At 52.9% G+C, this 20,325-nt stretch overlaps 2 protein-coding genes across 2 annotated transcripts; one reads left to right on the forward strand and one right to left on the reverse strand.

The window, feature by feature from the left end:
• Nucleotides 1–714: 714 nt before the first annotated feature.
• Nucleotides 715–2,190, forward strand: Triagg1_5270 (uncharacterized protein; the record flags this gene model as incomplete). The annotated part of the gene is made up of 2 exons (XM_062899766.1): nt 715–1,426; nt 1,502–2,190. The coding sequence occupies 2 exons, from the start codon at nt 715–717 to the stop codon at nt 2,188–2,190; spliced, it is 1,401 nt and encodes a 466-aa protein (XP_062755744.1).
• A 4,027-nt stretch (nt 2,191–6,217) lies between these two features.
• Triagg1_5271 (uncharacterized protein) lies at nt 6,218–8,314 on the reverse strand (the record flags this gene model as incomplete). The annotated part of the gene is made up of 5 exons (XM_062899767.1): nt 6,218–6,972; nt 7,032–7,262; nt 7,325–7,792; nt 7,839–8,028; nt 8,090–8,314. The coding sequence occupies 5 exons, from the start codon at nt 8,312–8,314 to the stop codon at nt 6,218–6,220; spliced, it is 1,869 nt and encodes a 622-aa protein (XP_062755745.1).
• Between the last annotated feature and the right edge of the window lie 12,011 nt (nt 8,315–20,325).

A 20,325-nucleotide genomic window follows, 5' to 3' on the forward strand; every position in this document is an offset into this window, starting at 1 on the left:
TCTTTTCTCCTTGGAGTTCTCGCCAAAGCCCAACTTATCATGTTATTTGGTCACTTCCATATCCCATCGTGAACCATATCACTACCAATCTTTCCTCTGGTGAGTCCATATATACACATGTATCGCTCAAGTTTAAACTCCGGCCACCCCCAGAAAACTCTCCTGATGCCTGGGGTAAACTCAGCCATTGTCCCAATCTTCTCAGTAACTTCAGCCACATGGTATTAAAGTGTAGATATCGACAGCCCATGAACCCCATTGTCAAGACAACGGTGACTCTACCCAAACTATATCAATGTTTACAAAAGTCTCCAATGTAAACAATGAGACACAGAGTTTTGTATGCCATTATAAAAACCAGCTCTCGCCCATGCTCCTGCCATAACTCATCTTCCATATTCCCAATTCGTCAAGTACTTCCAGATATCCAGCTCAAAGCCTCCTCAGATTCACCAATATTCCAGGCATCCAGCTCTGAGTCCTCTCACTTGACCAATATTCCAATCCAACCACTCAACGCAAGAGCGGCTGGCTATATATTGGTCTATATACCAATATACCAACCAAACATACCAATTACAGCAACCCAGCCAAGTACTTTATATAAAAAGACTTGTCTTCAAAATGTCAGGCTCCATCTCTTCCGGTCCCTGCCTCGTAGAAGCCCCCCGATCATCATGGGCGTCTCTCCCCCCCGAACTCCGCCTCATCATCATGGAGACGGTCGTCCACCAACAGTTCCCCGGCTGGGTCTCCTATGCCACCATCAATAGAGAATGGCAAGACGTGATAGAAAAGGAAAACTACCAGAAGCTCAACCTGGAAGTCCCCTGCCTCGACGAATTGAACGTCGTGGTCCCATCCCACAAGAGGCACTTGGTCAAGCACATCTGGTTCGAAATCGAACTCCCCAGAGATGCCTGCTCCTGCTCTGCGAGATGGAACCCTCCACCATCCAACGCCAGCAAAATCGTCAGCCAGGCCATCATGAAGCTCTTCACCACCCTCAGCGTCTGGGACCAAGGCAGCTTGACGTTGGAGCTCAACGTCTTCTCGCCCAGCGACTCCGGGCACTGGTTCAGGCCGCTGTATTTTTCCGACGACCGCATCGAGGGCGATGATGGTCCAGTGGTCAATGATCCCAAGCATGGCTGGGTCGACGGCAAGCAAATCTCGCCTGCACCGGAGGAGGTTGTGCGGCGGGCGTTTCAGCCCATCGAGCTGGACACGAGCTTCGAGCGCGAGCCGCTCCCTTCAGTAATCTGCGCGACGAGGTTTGTCATTCGTCGACAGCTTCGAAGGTGTATTTCGCCGGCTGGGCTGAGCGCCATGCTCGAGGCACTGCCTTTGATGGAGCACATGGGCTATGAACCATGGGCATTGCCTGATGATGCGAGTCTGGACAGGAGACGGGACCACGTCAAAGGTAAGTCTTTGTCCTTTGAACCACCATGTATTGATTCGTCTCTCTTGAATTCACACCTAACACTCTGATGATCAGCTCTCCGTCATGCAATGCTACAGCAGCTTTCCAAGGCCGTCACCAGCCTGGTAGTATTCCAAGACTCCCGCGACTTTTACAAAGTCCTACCGCCACAGCAACCGTCCAAGGATACCATCAACACCATGGCCATCAGGGACGGCCTCGGTGACATCTTTGCCAGGAAGAGCCTCCGCCTGAAGCACCTCGCCGTTTCATTCATGGCCGACGCCAAGGATGTGTTGCGCCACTGCAGGCCGGCATGGACGTGGCCGCAGCTGAAGAGCGTGGCGCTCACCTCGCAGCTGCTGAGAGACCACCCAGACGCGGACGAGGACACTCGGAGCAGGATCGAGGACTTGCTATGCAGGGCTGCGGCTCTAGCGAAGCACATGCCCGAGCTGGACACGCTGGTGCTCTGGAACGGCGCAAAGGGCCACGCCGGCGCCTTCATCTGTCGCGTCAGGGGGTGCCGCGTGTCCATCACTTGGCGCGGGACGTGGCGTCTGGAGATGAGCCCAAGAGTGGTTGAGGCGTGGAATTCCGTGGCCTCGACACGATCCTGGCACGAGACTGAGATACACCAGGAGCGTGTCTTGGGCGCCGTCAACTGCGTTGGCGATGCCATCCACCACTTGAGACTCCCCTGCCAGGTTGTCGAGCCTGCGTCTCTGTGGCAGATGCGCAGGGAGGGAAACTTGGTGCCGTGAAAGGAATACGACACATGAGCATTCTGGCTCTTGTTGTACATGATTAGCCCTCTTCACATACATTATGTCTAGGTACCTATTCTCATGCATGTACTCATGCGAGGCCGAACCGCCAACCGGACTTGTCCATGCTTGCCTTCACCCTTCCATCAAGCGAGCTTCTTCAGCTACAACATCTCTCTCTCTCTCTCTCTTGGCAAATCAACCAGTTCAAGTCACATCACGAAAAGAAAAAAAGAAAAGAAAAGAAAAGAAAAGAAAAGAAAAGACAAGACAAGGGTTCGCTTCTCCACACGCGAGAGAACAAGGGCGACAAACGCAAAGGAGGGCAGCCCGGAGCCAGCTCCGCCGCTCCTGGATGGATGGACCGACCAGCAGCGGGCTCGTTTAATTCTCCTCAGATTGCCCCTCGTTGTCTTCTGTCACTTTTTTTCTTCTTTTCTTTTTTTTTCCCGCCCCCATCCATGGTCATCGAGCCGGGGACATGGGGACAGAGGGGGTTGTCCGCGGACATGGGACACGCGAGAATGTAACTCGAAAATGACATGACATGATTTTACATTATACCGTGACATTGGGACATGGGGTTTGCGTTCATCTTTTTTGGTTCTGTACATGTACTTTTACTTTGGGTTCGGGTAACGGTTTGTTGAGTGCCTTGCCTACAGTAGAGCAATCTGTCCAGGTTGATCGACGCCTTGCAGGGTTCAAGGAGGAAGCCGGAAAGCAGATGCAGTTGCGAGGTACATGTACAATAGTAATCAAAAACATGGATTGTCATAATCATAATGCCTCTCTCTTTTTTTTTCCCACCAGCCAAGTTTAATAATTAATTACGCACACTCATTCTCAACTACAGAGAGAATGCCCTCGTAGTCTCTCTCATCTTTGCCCGTGTAAGAGCACAAGACATCAACTGTGTATGAAAAAAGGCGGGAGTCTCCACAGTCAGCTTATACTTGGATGCCTCAACGCCGAAGCTGGAGATCCATGGGAATGACTTGCTGCTGCTGCTTCCAACAAGCATTACTTGGCATCTACTAACATCCACCAACAACTTCTATTGTAGGGATCGCAACAAGCACGCCCGGAATCAGGCCACTCTCTCCCCCCCCTTCCCAACCCTTCCGGAGCCTCCAAAGCTTCAATCTCTCCGATTGCCGATCCAGAGAGCCTGCCATTACGTTAATACAAGAAGAGCCAAGTTCGATTCGACCCAGCCCCACAAAGCAAGCAGCCGAATCCAAAGCAAGGACAAAGACGAGAGACAAGACAAGACAAGAATCCCACCATCATCTTCTCGTCTCCTCCCCCTCTTATCCCAGAAGTACCGGTACAACAAAACTACTGTACGCACCAGTACGCACCCATATCTGGAAGTAAGGCGAGACGGGCCAGACCGCTCATCATTTTTTTTTCTCTTCCTAAATCCCCCTTCCCGACCCTGCCGTGAGAGAGCGGTAGGGATCTGTAGTCTCTATTGCGGGACTGGGATTGGTTTTCTTCTTCTTCCTTCTTCTTAACCTGACACGCACGTTTTACGCGAGCTGTGAAAAAATGGCGCCGCTTTGAGGCGGAATGAGAATGAGGCAATTGATAATCGGGAGGGGAAGTAGAACAAGTTGTTGGCTCTGCATCTGCATCTGCATCTGCATCTGCTAGTACGAGTACACGAAGAGTACCGGCGAGACAGAGAGAGAGACAGCAATCAATAGTCTGTCTGTCAACCTTCTCTCGCCCATGCAAGACAAAGGCCAATGACGCTCTCTGGTGGGACCCTCGCCTTCTTCCTCTCTCTCTCCTTACTCCATTGAGCAAAACCAACTTGCAACTATTCCCGGATCAGGAGAGCCCACCTACACTGTCTCAATACATGTAGTCAATACCACCTCGACAGTTTCCGGTCCTGCAAAACCCTAAATGTAGGTGATCCAAACCGGACCAAACCAGCCCATCTCCATCTCAAACCTCCAGCCTTGCTCGCCCTCTTCCTCCTCTCTCTCTTCCTCCTCTCTCTCTTCCTCTTTCTCTCGCCCTCCCTTCTCCGGTTACTAGCCCTCCTGCAAGCCCCCCTAGCCAGCTGAACACACTTCACTCACTTGCTTCTTCCTCCAATCCCATTCATCCACCACACCCTCTCTCTTCTTCTTCTTCCACACTCAGACATACATGCTTTAGTAGCCTCGTCCTGATTCATGTACAGCAAGCCACTGTACTGCAACTCACCAACCGCAGCCCGTGCCTGTCCAAGTGCACATGACACATCACTTTCTCTCTCTCTCTCTCTCTCTCTCTCTCTCTCTCTCTCTCTCTCTCTCATCCCCTGGCATCTTTCCTGGAACACCCACCCACCGCACATCTAATTCGTCAAACCCTACTCCAATGCCCATCAGTATCAGCATCCATTCCTCGCCGTCCAACATGCTCCCCCAAAGTTCCCATACGCACTCAAACCTCACCAATCCCAACATACCTATTACCCTTGCTCACACACCTCCCCGGCCAAAGCAAAAAACACGCATAACCCCAAAAATTTATCACTTATACCACACATCACATCCCATCACATTTCATGATTCATCTCCCCTCCCCCCCCTTCCCGTCGATCCCGATCCCCGCCCAGAACCAGTTCGTCATGGGCCCTTCTCGCTCGGCATCTCTCCGTGTCAAAGAAAAAAAAAAAACTCCACAACCGTCCATGTCCCGTTATCACAGTAGCATCCCATCACAGTGACAAAAAACCACACACAGACACATACAAACTTAACCCCTGCACAAAAAAAAAAAAGAAAGAAAGAAAAAGGTACAACGCCTCGTTTCTTTTACCTCTCAAGCTCCAAGCCAGCAATCCTTCCAAAGTAGTAACCCGGTTTTTTTTCCTCCCCCTTACTTCGCTGCCTGCATGTACATATCCATCCCATGCAAAATTATCCTTCCCCCCCCCAGCTCGCGGCTATGCATCCATACGTGCCGAACACCAAAGACTGAAAGCCCCCCTTTTCATCTTCTCCCGCTCGGGACAAATCATTGGTCAGAAAATTCGTGGCTTTTCCCCAGCGATATGGCCATTACACAGCACACCCAACGTTTGAAGAAACCCGTAGAAGCCTCTCCTGTTCACTGGTGTAAGAGGACAGTTACAGATCATAACAGTATCAAAAGAAAAGAAAAAAGAAGGGAACAATGTCTTCAAGAAAAGAGATCAAAATTGCAAAGATATAAACTCATCATCACTGTGCCGTGCACATATACCCATTAAACAATAACATCAAAGATTAATTACCGTCAATATGAAAGAAACAAAATACAAAATCCGTATACCCGCCCAAGAAAAAAAGCCAATTTTCTTCCCAAGATACTCAACGCTTCCAAAACACAAGATTAAAAAAAAATCGACAGTCGCTCGCTCGCTCGCTCGCTTCGTTTGTTTCGTTCTACATCTCATGGCCACCCAACACCTTCGTCGTATCACCCCATCCACCCATCCATCCATCGGCATCCAGGTTGATTAGAAACAAAACTCCAATGAAATGCCCAAAATCTCTCCGACATTGCAATCGTCACGCTTGCGTGCGTCAAGTCTCAAAAGTGCCAAACCAAAACTACGTTTTGAAAAATCAGAGGCTGTGCCCGCCAAGCGACTGTTATCGCAGAATCTCATCAAAAGCATCCGCCAGAGGCAAAGATCCACCCATCGCGAGAGCACGCTCGCCCGCAACAAAAAAAAATAAACAGGCTTAAAGGCATGAGAGGATAGCCTTGAAAATGTTGAAAAGAGAAAGAAGAAGAAAAGAGGAAGAAGAAGAAAAGAGGCAGCGTGATTCTGCCTGCTTTGTTGAGATATCAATTGAATAGAAAGCCCCCTCCAGCGGACTATCGAAAGCCCAGTAAACGCCAAAGCTCGTACAAATTGAAAATAAGTGACGAGAACAAGGAAAAATCAGAATCAGAATCCACACACAAAGAGTCATGTGCGTTCTGGTGCGTGTTGCGCCCTGTACTGTCTAGACCAGGCCGCCGTATCCCTCTATTGTAGAGACGGGCGATGTCCAGCGGCATCCACAACTTGGGTCATGACCCTCATTCCCCGCGCATCGTTCGGCATTGCGTAGCCGTAGCCCTGCTGCTGAGTGACGGGGGGTGCCTGAGACAAGTCCCCCGATCGAAATATCGGGGTTCCGGTTTGGTCGTATTCGCTCCGGTGTGGTGTTTCAAAAGAATTGGGTATGAAGGGCTGGTTGGATGTCATGGAAACCCCGGAGCCGACAAACGATGCTGACTGCGTGGTAGTTTGCTGCTGTGCATAGGGATACATGGTCGACGCGTTGGTATTTGTTGATGCCTGCGGCCACTGCTGGCTGTACATTCCTCCAGGACTGGCGTAATCACTAAACACTGACGGCCGTCGGCTGGCGTCATGAGGGCTCGGAACCATGTCGAGGGCGATGTTGGCAGCCGCTGTGGTAGCCACGGGCTGGCTGCTGTGAACAGACATTGTGCCACCTTCGACATATGTATGCGGCTGTGCGGGAAGCTCTGCAATCATGGACGGCGGGAATGCATTGGCCCTGACTGTCATGTCATTTATATAGGTGGGCGGGCGAATACTGGTTGCGGAGCTGGGCTCGGATGTTGTCGGGTGAGGGAGGCACTGAGCAGCCAGCGGCTTAGATCTAGCCTCATGATCATCTTCGTCCTTGATGTAGGTAGACTCCTCATTGTCCGAAGCGTAACTCTCCGGCATCTTGTCTTCTGCCATGACATAGACCTCAGTCGTGCCATCTTTTTCGCCGTTAGTATTCAGAAGAAGAAAGTTACAAGTATTGCCTAGATCAGCTTACCGATTTCGCCATTCTTGAATCGCTCCTCCTGACGAGCTACCTTGAAGATTTCGTTCAGAAACGGCCTCTTCTTGGCGTTGGCTTCATTGTCCATGAAAAAGGACGACAGGGCCTCGACCGTCGTCTCTTCGAGCTTCTTCACGTTCAAGCCAAGCTTTTGGATATCAGGATGCTGCTTAGCGTTGGGCTCAACAACCAGTCTCAGGATGTGAGCGAGAAGATGTACACGCTCTGCTTCTTGGTTAGCCTACGCCCATTCTTCGAGCGCTTTCATAGGGGGCAGTTCTTCTAACCTCGCTTGTATAAGTGGTCTGGCTCCTTGTGGCGGACCTTGTCGTCCTTGGTGGGACCCCACGGTTTTGGCCACCAAGCAGGCGCCTTCTCGTCGCTGCCGGTGTAAGGATGGGTGGACTGCTTCTTGGGCTCCACGGCCTTGACCCAGGCCTTGGCAATGAGCTTGCAGGCCGTCTGCTGGCAGTTTTTGAACCGTTGTTCATAAAAGCTCCAAACAGCGTGAGGGTCGCCGATCCTGATGCCTCTACGAGACGAGACTGTCATGGGAACATCGTCTTCGTCATTTACGGCCCGGGCTCCCCTGACGCGCTTGCGCCCTTGGCGGATGGGGCTGCCACTCCAGTCACCAAATCCAGAGTTGCGGCGGCGGCCGTCAATCATCCGACTACGGTTGAAAGCAGCAGGGCGGTTGTAGAAGCTGTCCTCAAGATTGTAGTCGTCCAGCATGGGGTCCCCACCTTTCATGACTACATTAGCAATCCGTCGAGAGGTGGGTTTACCGACAAGTCTTACCTGTATCGATGCGAGACATGACCTGCCGGTATCTGCCGGCATCGAAGAACTGGCGGATGGTGTTATCCGTCATGCCACGGCCCGGGCTGGGACTGAAGAAGGTCATGGACGCGCCATCTTCGTTGATGGCAGCAACAAAATAGTGCTTGGCAACAATGCCGCAGTGAGTTCTCAGTGCCTCGTCGATTTGCTGTTGTTCCAACGTTTGTCAGAAAAAAAGATCAAGGCCAGCTACATTCTTTGCGACTTACCATGAGTGGCGGGCGACGCGAGTCAGTGCCCTCTTGGAAACGGGCATTGTCAGCCTCGACACCAACGCGTTCCTGCGGGAAGGAATGGTGTCGTTGAACAACATCGGAGGCGTATCTCTCAGAAGAAAAGGACTGGTGGCGCGTAGCGGTTCCATCAGCCGGATAGTACTGAGGCTGAAAGGTCGGGTGACGGGGGAACGAATCCCGGGTCCAGTCTTGAACCATGGCTGGATGGGTTGAGCGTTTTCTGGGTTTGCGGCAGTACGGGCGAAGCGCAGGCTGGCGAGATTTAACAAATATCCAAGGGGCCCCAAGGAGATTCAACACGTAGTTCGGCTCTGCTTGGTACGACTCTCGGTTTGCATAGGCCGAAAAGCGCGGCCAGAGATGCAGAGACTAGCGCCGGCGGCAATGTTGCTTGTACTTTGTGACCCGGTTTGCAGAATCGGAGAGAATTTATTTGTCTCGCGATGCTGTGCTACCAACGTGGTGCTTTCACAGGGGTGAGGACGGTTGATATTCTCAGTCTGTGCTCTCAAGGTAGCGCAGAGGCCGCAAAGAGGATGGAGCAATCAAGGTGGTGTGCTGTTGTTGAAAAAGTAAGATAGGTGGGATTATTGCATGTCGTGAAAGGACAGGATCTCTTGGGATGGTGCTGCTGGCAGTTGGGAGGGCGTGTGCGAGGATGCTGTTGTACCCGAGGGTGCAAGGACCGGCGAGGCCGTGTAACAGTAGCAGCTAATGTCGAAGGAGAAGAGGTGCAAGCAAGTTGGACGATGCCGGATCGCGGTGATGAAGAAACAGGCGGGACAATATCGACGTTGGCGTTGCGATTCAAAGCTTTCGGAGGCAGATCTAATGCAAAAGGACACAGCCGGACAAACAGATGTGCTCAAACGCCTTGCTGCTTGACGATACCAAGAGGACCGAAGAGGCGAAATGTGTTGGTGCCAGGCGCAGCCGATCGATTTATAGTAGAAGCCGTGGTATCGGACGGACAGATGAAGACTAGAGCTAGATAGAGACGGTGTGGTTCGACTCCAGATACGGAATTGCGGTCTCCAGGACAGGACAAGACAAGAATATCAAGGAGTCGGGGCAAATCAACAAGAGGTCGCCACAAATCGTTATGGCCAAGATGCAGAGAGGAGAGGCAGCAAGAGTTATGTGTAGCAATGTCTAGCTACCTCCGGCATGGGCACACAAAAGTTCGGCGTGGTAGCACGGGGCGACAAGCTCAGAATATCGCAACGCTGTTAGATGGATTCCCTCTTTTTCTTCTTCCTTATAAAAGAAGGAGAGAGAGAGAGAAAAAACTACGCCCGTAGACAAGTTTCTTGGGACTCTAAGAAAACACCAACGAGGCCAAAGAAGAAAATCAGAGAGCCGGGCCCGAAGTGAAACGAGAGTCAAAAGTCGGGCTGGGGTGGGAGCGGCAGTCACCGGGAAAAGGGCAGAAAGCTGCTTGCAAGTTGAGGACGGAGAGGATGTGCCGGTTGATATGAGATCAAAAGGCAGAGGATCGAATGGGCCAATTAGTAACGGCACCCACCAGGAAGAGATGGCAGCTGGCCGGCCCCGCACAGAGACAGCAGATGTCTCTCCTGTCGCTTTCTTACTCGCGGCCGTTTTTCTGGTGTTGGCCAGTCCACTTTGGACGGTAGCCTCCTTGGTGCCAACCGGCTGGCGTGTCAGCAGCGTCGCAGAAGAGCGCGCCCGTCAGATGGCCAATCAAGGAGAGCAAGGGAGGATTGACTGAGCGAAGCAGCAAGACGAAAGGCGGGATGGCGGGAGAGCGAGAGCGTGAGTGAGCGTGAGGAGAAGAGTAAAGGAATAGAGGAGAAGATAGATAGATGCGAGTGGAGGATGCAGAAAAAGGAGAGAGAGAGAGAGAGCAGCAGCGCACAGCAAGCAGGACAGGACAGGACAGGACAGGAATAAGCAACGAAGAAGCAGTCAGCCAGCCAGCCAGCCAGCAGTCAACGCAGGCAGGGCATGTGTTCGGGTACTTGTAAGATGCAGATGCAGCGGCTGGAGGTGAGGAAGTGGTCGAAGCGAAAAAGGCGGACGACGAGCCTCGCTGGGATTCTGATGCAGGCAGGGAGCTGGAACGCAGCGGTTTTGCTGGGCCAATCGCCGCCTCCTGTGAAGACGCAGATGCAGGCGCAGGCCGGGGTGCTGCTCTTTCTGGTTCCCTTTTTTTTTTCCCTCTCTTCTTTTCTTTTGCTTCTCTCGGCCCCGTTGCCATGCATGCATGCGCGAGGAACTGCCTGGTCGACGAAGGCATTGATTGAGAGCCAGCGATCGTCCGGCCCGCCAGGCCAACATAACGTGCTGGAAGCCCCAGAGGCCCTACCTAGGCCCCAGAGGCCGCAGGCTGGGGTGCCGCTGCGGCGATGCCTGGAGCGTCGCGGGCTGCAGTGCTAGCAGTGGCCGCTAGCTGCCAAGGCAGGTTCTAGCCCGGCTACAGGCGCTGCTCCAGGGCACCGCCGTCGTGCTAGCAGCGACGCCAGCTTTAGCGGCCGCCCAAATGCTACACCCACCTGGCCAGGGTCTAGCCCGTCGACGGCCTTAAAACCACGGCGTCGGCCTTGATAGTCGGCATGTCACTGCGAGAGCGTTTTAGTCGGGGTGACACGGGCGCAGGGCGGACAAGGGAGGGCCAGGCAATTGATATGGATGTACCCGTCGACCTCTCCAGTAGGTACTCGTGCAGTCCATACTCGTACTGACTTTGCCGGGCCACGGTACGGTAGGTGGTCACATCGATCCAGTCACTCTGGTCGCCATCGCGTTCGGCTTGTACAGGTACGAGTCCCGCGTGCCGGCACAGACACAAGGCCCAGGCAGGTACCAGACCGATATTGACGTCGGTACAGGTACCAGGCCGTGTGGAGGGACAGATCAATATGATATTGGCTCCAGTCGATGCGTTTTGACACGACCAACAAGGAACCCACTCAGCTCCGTCCGTCCCTGGTCGGGGGACCCAGCACTGACATCTAGCATCGGCCGAGACCTTGATGCTCTCCTCCTCAGGTACGATACGCTGATGCCGAGTCGCTGGGTTCGTGGCGAGGCGGGCTCCCAAGTTATTGGCCTTGGCACGTTAGAACCAACACGCAAGTCGCTCCGTGGACGAGGACATGTGCCCGTACGATGCGTGTACTCGTACAAGTACGTGTCTGGTACTTTTACCGCTGCGGGTAAGAGTGTCCATCAGCCAACAAAGGGGGCCGGCGAGGTGTTGTCCCATCCAGGGCATCTAGTGCGTCCTTGTCTCTCCAAGGTCCCATGCGCCACTCTTGTCCCGTACTTGTAGCGCTGCTTCGGCACGGAAATGGAGGCAGAGGGGCGGATTCGAGAACAAGCAATTCCGAGCTCCCGTCGCGACAGACGGCACCACGTCAATGGGTCGCCAGGCGGTACCGTGCTCGCTAGTCGTGATCCCCGCGGCATCTTGGGGGTAGCCCAAAGATCCTGCGCGTGGCTAGAAACGGACATCAGGCACTTGAGCTTCGTGCAGGACACTAGACAGACTGCAGACCAACCGGCACCCGAAACAAAGCTGCGCGGCTTATGCTCCATGGGTTGTACGAGCACCATTATCACGTACGAGTACAAAGCAAAAAGTACTCGTACGCATACTTGTACGAGAGCACACGTACCGGCACACCACTTGGTGCTAGCAGAAGCAATACTTGAGCTAGTACGAGCACCCGTAGCACCACCCTTGGGAGTCCAGGGAGCCGCCAGTCGCGTGTCCTTAAGGCGTCCGTACGGGTATAGAGTTCAGTTGTCCGTACCGAGGGAGGTTCCCCTCAGCCAAGGTCGTCTTCATTCGCCCAAGCCGGACGAGGGCATTGGCCAAACCGCAACACCATGGCCAGGAAGGGCTTGGGCTTGGAGTGACTAAACGCCCAAGGCCAGCACCTCTGCTGAGAACAACGCGCGTTGGGACTGTACTAACGCATCTCCTTCGATTTGGTCACGATCCTTGCGTTGTATAGCGTCGCCTCTAGCTTTGTCTCACCGGGGCCTGCCTCTGCCAGTATCGCTCTCCCATCTCGGTGGCACAGGTGCGCCTCGCTTCACAATTTTTTTTTTGTTCCGTCTGTACGGAGCAATAGGTATACAGCAGCACTAAAAGTATCCACACGAGGAATCGTCGCAACTCACTGGGGTCGTCTTCTTCTTCTTCTTCTTTTTCTCCTCCCTTCTGTCCTTAGCGAAGGATACCAAGAGAACGGCGAGACTTGACGTTTTCGTTGGTCAGCAAGTTCCGAGGGTGCCTGTGCTTTTACGGGGTAATTTGCCCTCTGTGCCTGTGCCGCATGGAAGCTCGGGAAGTTAATAGCGGCACTCGAGTCCTTGCTAACCAGGTTGCCAGGGCTGGCGTCCAGGATTGACAAGCGGCAGCTCCAGGATAGCCCTGTCTAGCCCAGCGAGGATTGCGTAGCCTCTGGGGCTAACGGTGAGACGAGTACTTGGTTAAACGAGAGAGAAAAGCAATGGAGAAAAAAATTGGGAATTGTAAAAGCCAAGCCAAGAACAGAGCATATGCTAATTAAAGGTGCTACCGAGCCACGGCTTTGCATAATCCAATTAACATTGGATCATTCCAAGTTAGTGCCCCGGACGGAGGCACATCTTTCAGAATGGAAAAGGGCTGGCGTCATTTGTTCTTATCGGCTCCGGAGCCTGCAAAGAGCTGTAGATACGTGGATGCAGTGCCACCAGACAATAGCGGTAGATTGGCTGCCCGTCCATGCTAAGCCACGGCGCTCAATTAGTAAGAACAAGCAGGCAGGCAAGCAAGCAAGCAATGATGGCGCCGTCCCCGAGACGAGACATTGGCGCAGTGTTTGTTTGATGTTCGAAACGCACTCGTCTCTATGGACGCCAGGTTCGTTCTGCCACCAGCAAAACAGGTGAAACATGCCGCAGCCATGGCTCCACGGCATATGGGGAAACAAAGGAGGTGGGGTCGCGAGGGAACCAAGGGCTGGTGGCCGGCATCAGCATCAACGGCGTCGTGCTCTGTGGGCCAGGCCAATAGAGAGCTGGCTGCCGGTTATCTCTCTGATCGCTCTGATCTGATACTACCTGTAATTAATCAGAGTTCAAGACACGCTCCTAGCATGATGCAGATGCTTACCGTTCGGGCTGCCCGCATGCCGCAATAAAGCCATCGGCTTGCCACAAGCTTGCTCCTCATGGTATCATTATGCCCCGCGAAGAGCTGCTCTATTCTTCCCTTTTCCCCCCTCTCTAGCGGCCGCGGTCAAATAGGATGAACGCCAGAGTCTTGTGCATGCGCCCGTCACGGATTGGCCCAATTAATCCACCTTGTTGGACCACGTTGCCGTGTCGTGAACTGTTGCGGGCTTGCTGGTCAACGATGTCGAAAGCGGGTGGAGATGGTTTCGGTGATAACAGCAGTGAGCGGCACCAACTGACGTTGTTGATGTGATGTCGGCATTGGCATTGGCATTGTTGCTGTTGATTGCAACTCCATTCAATCAATCAATCAATGGATCGTTGTCAGGCCAGGCACAGCAGCAGAAGCAGGGATGGGCGACGCCATTAGCAGGAGGGCGCTTTGGGTTGATGTCGCTAAATGCTGTTGTATGCGCTGATCAGCAGGCGTGCCCCGTCACGAGACCCAGCCTGCTCCATCCATGGCTCCAGCTAGGCACAACGGAGAACACCATCGGAGTCGCCTATTTGAAGTGCAATCCTCCGGACCAAGTGCCTATATCGACGCACCTTGTTCTCGTACTGAGCCCGGCTGTCTCCCTTCGCTCTGCTCCCCTTGCCTTGCTTCCGGGTAGGTATTAGGCTATTCTCGCCTGGCATGCCGAAGCATCGAGTCGAGCCAGATCCACGAAGCTGGCAAAATGTGACTGAAGGTGTCAAAAGCCTGTGCCCCATCTGTGACGCCACGTTCGGTGACTCCCATTTAGTTACATGAGCTGAAGCGAATGGAGGGCATCAAGAGAAAGTCCGCCCTTGAAGTCGATGATTGAACCGTGCCTTGGCTACAGTAGTGCAGCCCTAAACTGAGAGAAGTCATTGTTTGGAGCGATTAGCCTGAGCTTTTGACGGACATGAGGAGATTGATTGGATCCAGCACTGCAGTAGTAAGCCAGTAGGAGGAGGAGAGAGCACCGTCCTGTTCTGCTGCATGGATGTGTCCAAGGTGAAGGACGGGGCATGAAGCTGCTCTCCCTTAGTACACCAACTCCAAGCACCTAAGGTCTACAGTACAGCTCGGTCGCAGTCACTGTACTGCACCCGTACCCCTCAGCTGCTAAGAGGTACCTAGCAGGTGCAGCTTCGGGCCAACACGTGGGGTAGGCCACGTTAACGCCCCTCGAGTCCCGGGCTAGTACGAGCATGTACTCGTACCATGTACAGTGCCTGCCTGCGGCCTAACGCCTGCTGCACCTGAGATCGACTCCCGTTAGAGGCAGTTGCCATTCCAGCAGCTCGGAGCCAACAGGAAAGAGACAGTGACAGCCAGGCCCCTTCCAAGCTGGGCAGCCGCAGGGAATCCTCCAGCTGTCAATGTGAAATGTCCATCAAATCCTGTCAAACGAGTTGATGGCAGGGAGCTCAACATCCTCGCCGCACCACTTGGAGACGCCGAGATGGCTTCACTTCTTACCTGGGCAAGCTACCTATTGAACCCAGTACCAGCACTCACCCAGACGCAGGTCTGCCCAGCACTTACTAAGTAGGTATCTTGCCTCCTCGAGCACAAAGGCCGCAGTCAGGATTTAGCAGCAACACCTCGCATCGTCAGCCCGGTCCGTCTTACATGTACAAGTACTCGTACCAGCTTTCTTTTCTTCACCACCATCCTCCCGCTGTCTCGCTCGTCGACAACCCAACCCAACCAGCCCAGACCTCCTGGGATTGATTCGCTTCCAAAAGCAGGCTCGTGCGCCGAGCTAGCAGCCGCCATGGAGCCCAGCTTCGCAAATGGCCAGGCCTCTGATGCCTCCATCAACTTCAGCTGCTCGCCCAGGGCAATACTCCTACAGACATGACCGCCGCCTATCTTATCCGACGATGCGGAAAAGGGTTGGCCGAGATGCTTTCTCGCGTCAGGTTTGACATGACGCAGCGAACGGGCCCAGGACCCTTATCGCCGCTATTGCGGAAAAGGATCCGAGGCTTCAACAATCAGCGCTTTACGGCCCATGCTTCCTCGACTGGACGCTGGTGCATACAAGTGCTTCGTACGGGCAGATACAGTATGTGCGGCTTCATGTCCGGAGGTGACAGATAAATACTATTCGCATTTCATGGTGATATCTCGCCGAATGTTGGCTTTAAACCGGAAACACCGCTAACAGTTCGTTACCTTTTAGTTTCTCCCATGTGGTCTCCAATGGATCAACAATTCTGGTGGGACGCGGTACGGCTCGAGCTCTTAGTTTCGCTGGCCAACGTCCTCCACATAGCAGAGGCATGAAACGCTTTCCGGCTGCCGAGGCGCTCTTGTCGCGCCCTGTGCCACTCCAAATATGCAGTAGCACTGCTGGCCCTACCATGGCCAACATCACACGGGCAAATCGAGACTGAGCTGAGGCTGCTTCAATGGCTACCCGTCGAGGCCGCTACCTCACAAATGCATTTATACAAGGCAGTGGTCAGCTGTGGCGGTGGAGGCGCAAATGGAGGCCATTGTCGTCGACGTCCAGTTGTGTCGTGTCTCGTGGTGAGACCTGTCAATCCGACATGGCGGTTGAGCCAGTGGGTGCGGGAACCCCCTCTGCCAGTGAGATCCAAAGGTGGCAGCACCTGGCAGCGCCATCCCGGACGTCCGGCAGCACATCCTTGCTTGTCTTAAGCCACTGTGGAGAAGCCCAGAGACGTGGCGCCATGTCTCCAAGATTCGCGTTTCCAGCTTTTTGCTTTTCTAGGTGGGGGGGTTAAGACAAGGCTTGGATGTACCGCTACCCTACCAGGGATACCGCACCGCGACGCTGGGGTTACGGCGACAGGTGCTGGAGTGCAAATGCAAAGTCCTAGCACCGCGGACAATTGGTTCGCGGCATGTCCTCCCCCCGTATCTCAACGGCCTTACGGGTATGAGAGTACGAGTATGTCGCCCTATAGCACGGCATGCTATGTACTCAGACTTTATCAAAAGCTCACTCCCGTCGCTGTTTTATTGCCGTCAGTCCAAGTAGTAAGTGCGACCTGCAGCTCTGTTCAGCCGCAGCAAGTTGCAGTTCTTAGTGCTCAACTACCCTTTACGACTTTTATCAACAGCCGCACCCCGTCCTGACAGGGACTAGATGTATCAGGTCAATCAAAGCCTGCTTGTCGAGTGCAGCATTATCAGCTGAAAGATATACCTGGGAGTCAAGCTATTTCCAGACCCCTCGCATCCCATACAATAAAGGGGGGGAGGGCAGGGAGCGAGAAGGTTGAGAGGAAAGAGACAACAGCTTACCGCAGTCGACAACCACAATACAACTCGCCCGAGACATCGCTTCGCAGCGCATACTTGTACTTCTTGTGCTAAACCCTGGCATCTGGGACTTTTGGACACCGTCAGCGTTTCAGCCCCGATGAAAAAAGAAAAGAAAAGGGAGCCAAAAACAGCCGGCCGGTGCTACCAGGACCAACCGCAAGAAAGCAACCACTCATATTCGAGATTGGTCGATGCGTTTGACACCGGGCACCGGGATGTCTGTACTTAATTCCGATAGCATGCGTCGGGAACGCTTTCACATGCGGAACGAAACTCTCCGGACTACCATGGTCGGACCAATTCAACTTCGCCAGCTGTACGCTGTTGGTTCAGATTGGCGGCTTGTGGTACTGAAGCCGGTCCTTTAATACCACCAAAGATGAATCATTACTGTGCATACATATTGGCACGTTAAAAAGCTGCTGATCAAGGATTAGGGGTCGCCTTTGAAGAATATTATGGGACATGCTTGACGTCGATTCAAATGTAGTGTTGCGGTGAAGTTACCTAGCAATTTTATGAGAGGCCGGGCAGACCTGAACTCGATATCAGGGGGCACATCATCTCAAAATTTTGCACCTCTCACCTATTTTCGACATGTAGCAGGTCATTCATCCATGAGATTTCGGCAGATGCTGTTTCTGCAAGCCCATGACGCTGGGAGAGGCTCATTGCAGTGTGAAAAGAGGCTAGCAGCATTGCGTTGTCGCTTTAGCTCCTACGATATGATATGCTTCGATACAAGGTGGTGCGCCAGCAATGCTACAGAGCCGATTTACCATTGGTCTCTCTGCCAGGGGCATATTCTGAAGGATGTATTGTACTATGCCGTGTTCAATCCGCGGGACACGGAAATTTCGCCAGACGAGGCTATTCCTGTCGCCTAGGAAGCGGCCCTATCGCAGTCCTAGACTACTCCTACAGGCTCTCTTGGTGCTTCCCTCTCCCGCCTTCGTTTGACCAGCCACCGGTACGACTTTTGCCGTTCCAAGAACGGGCCCTATCGGCAGTGATATCCCGCATTTCTGCTCAGGATGAGCTGGTTTTATCAACACCAGGAGACATGGCAGCTGCCACGGAGGCTAGCTATGCCACAGCTTCAGGTAGATTAAAGGATTCCACTTCCAATCAAGGGACTTTGGAGGAGTGAAAACGTCGGCCTACCATCTTATTATTATGACCTATGCATATATCTCCACATCTGAACTTGGCGATTTGTCAGAACGAAGAGGCATTGACGAATTCCCTATACCGTCCTAAAATTGATGCAAGAAATGGTTTCAGCCTTCACACGTTTACTTAAACACAGTGCTTCTTTGCGTGGCTTCTACCCTGAGGCGTTTCGTCCAGGTACAGCTTCCAGTTGGGGTACAGATTGCTTGGATGGGGAGGGGATCAGGAATTTATTATCTGTTCCGCGCATTATGCATGTGCAATCTTTTGCCACCTAATAGCCCAACCGGGCAGCTCCTACATACCAGCAAAGCCCGACAGTCTGGTAACGCACAACTCTGGTCAACGTGCGTCTCTTCGCCAACCTGAAACCCCCATGTTGACAGCTTTACGAGTACTAGCACACTCTTAGCATTCCTCACGGCTTGGATCCAATTGGACGATTAGCCCTTGCTTTAGATGAAATCCTTCCGGATGTGATATCCGCCGATGAGTTTGTTTTATACTTGTCTGCCTGGCAAAGATTCCCCAGTGCGCACTCTTGGCCCTAGCTTGTTGCTGCGAAATCGTGGCGTTCTTATCCGCGGCGTGCTCAACATCATCTTACCAACTACTGCTACCACTAGTACAAGCTGGTAGGAGTGAATGTCATGGAGGGCTCGCTTGAGGCTGTGGCAGCGAAAGAAACTCGGTCGGTACGGAGTATATCCTCCGCAAGTAACATCTACTAATAATTCAAAATCAGTATAGGTTCTCATGGCACACCGAATCGTTAGAGACAACTGAGAGCTGCCACCGGTCGAAGCATGATCTGCTGATGAGAAACACAGCTATTATTAGCCCCAATCGTCTCTCCGCAGGATGAACAAGAGCTAGCAGATTATGCACGAAAAACCCAATACGGAAAACCAGCAACACTTTAACCGCACACTAGGAGTACGGCCCGCAGGTAGTGAGCTTTCCCGTCGTTCGTTGGGCCAATTACATGAGAAGCTTGGCTAGTCTACCTCCTTACATGCTCTCAGGCGGCTAGCGAAAGATGGCAGTGTGGGCAAAGCGCTCCATACTCCGTGGTAGCTGCAGTGGCTATTGCCAGCACTACTGCAATGGCAAGAGCCAAGAGCCGCTCCAGTTCGCCATCGTTGCCGAGCAGTCGCCTTGAATCTCGCCATAAAGCGGATCGGTTCGGAGCATAGGACGCAAAAACCCCCCCATGGGAGGTTGCCACGCTCTCGAGAGCTTGATGCCCGCAGCAACCAATCGCTTTGACAGCCAGAATACGCCACTAGAGTGCAGGCATCTCTCCACACTACTCCCTACTACTAGTAGCACAAGAAGTATTCTCCCTACCTCACAAGTCTGGAGGCTAAAGGGGCTACTCTTCCAACTCGCGACTAAGTGCTGTTCATCATGCACTAGTTTCGGTGCTGGAACGCTTTGACTTGCATCGGCACTGTTTCACTGCAGTGCCAAACCTCTACTGCTCTCGAAGGGTCGCCGAGATGAACGCTGAAGAATGATGAAGAGAGATGGCGTCTTTCATGGCACACCGCCAGATGTTCACGAGTCGGTGCAGGCCTTGCTTCATCCCTCTTTTCCTGTCAACGCCTTTCTATTCGCCGCTTTGAGCTTCTTACATGCCTCTACCTACATATTAGTGCCGCAAGGTGTGGGTAACGCGGGCGTTCTACAACTGACATACAGCAAAAAACAAGAAAAAGAGTACCTAGCCCTATTCCCAACTGCCAACAACTGCAGACTCGCCAAGCTGTACGAGGTATTATCCATATGAAAGGACTTGGCTACGAGATTTTCGGCGCCACATTGCATGAGTTGACCAACTGGCCGCAGACCATTTCTTCTTTAGCTTGAGGCTTGCTAAAGCTACTGGGAGCCTTTGCGGTGACCTGTTTGTGCATTTGCCAACGTGGACCGAACACGACACATGGATCAGCCAAGGGCCGAGTCAGCTCTTCGCATGGTGCATCGCATCTAGGATTCTCGCCGAGGCCTAGCGCAGAATTGAAGGGAATGGCTTTTCGCAGACAGCAAGGCTCAGTTTGAGGCAGCGGTGGTTTACCGCTTCTATGTGGCTTTTTCCTCTTTAGGCTGTACCATGTGTGATTCATCCTCCAGGAGAGACTTGTACCAGCTCCAACTCTGAGATCGTATCACGTACGTCCTGTGTGCGGAGCAGCTGCTACAGTACTGTACGAAAATTGCCAGGGATACTGGAAAGGATTATACCAATTCGGCAGCATTTGCCCGTTTTATAAGGATTACGATACCAACCAAGTAGGTACTCGCAGGATTGCAGGAGCGGACAACTGCCGATATTAGCCCAGCAACAGCCCGTGGTCTGCCAGCCTATTGTTTGATCTTATAGAGCCTACTCATCAGTCTCAATCCGGACATTACAGCAAAAGGTAAAGGAGCAACTAATGCAGCTAGCATGGCAATTCGCTTCGCATTTCTCGCCCGTCTGCCAGCTGTTCCCCTTGTTCTAGCGAATCCTATCGAACTTGGGCACGACGCAAGACGAGCAGGAAACAGGAAGCCCGGCAATGGCTAA

This window comes from Trichoderma aggressivum (genome assembly GCF_033847375.1).
Source record: "Trichoderma aggressivum f. europaeum strain CBS 100526 chromosome Unknown scaffold_018, whole genome shotgun sequence".
In the NCBI taxonomy this organism is placed as follows: Eukaryota; Fungi; Ascomycota; class Sordariomycetes; order Hypocreales; family Hypocreaceae; genus Trichoderma; species Trichoderma aggressivum.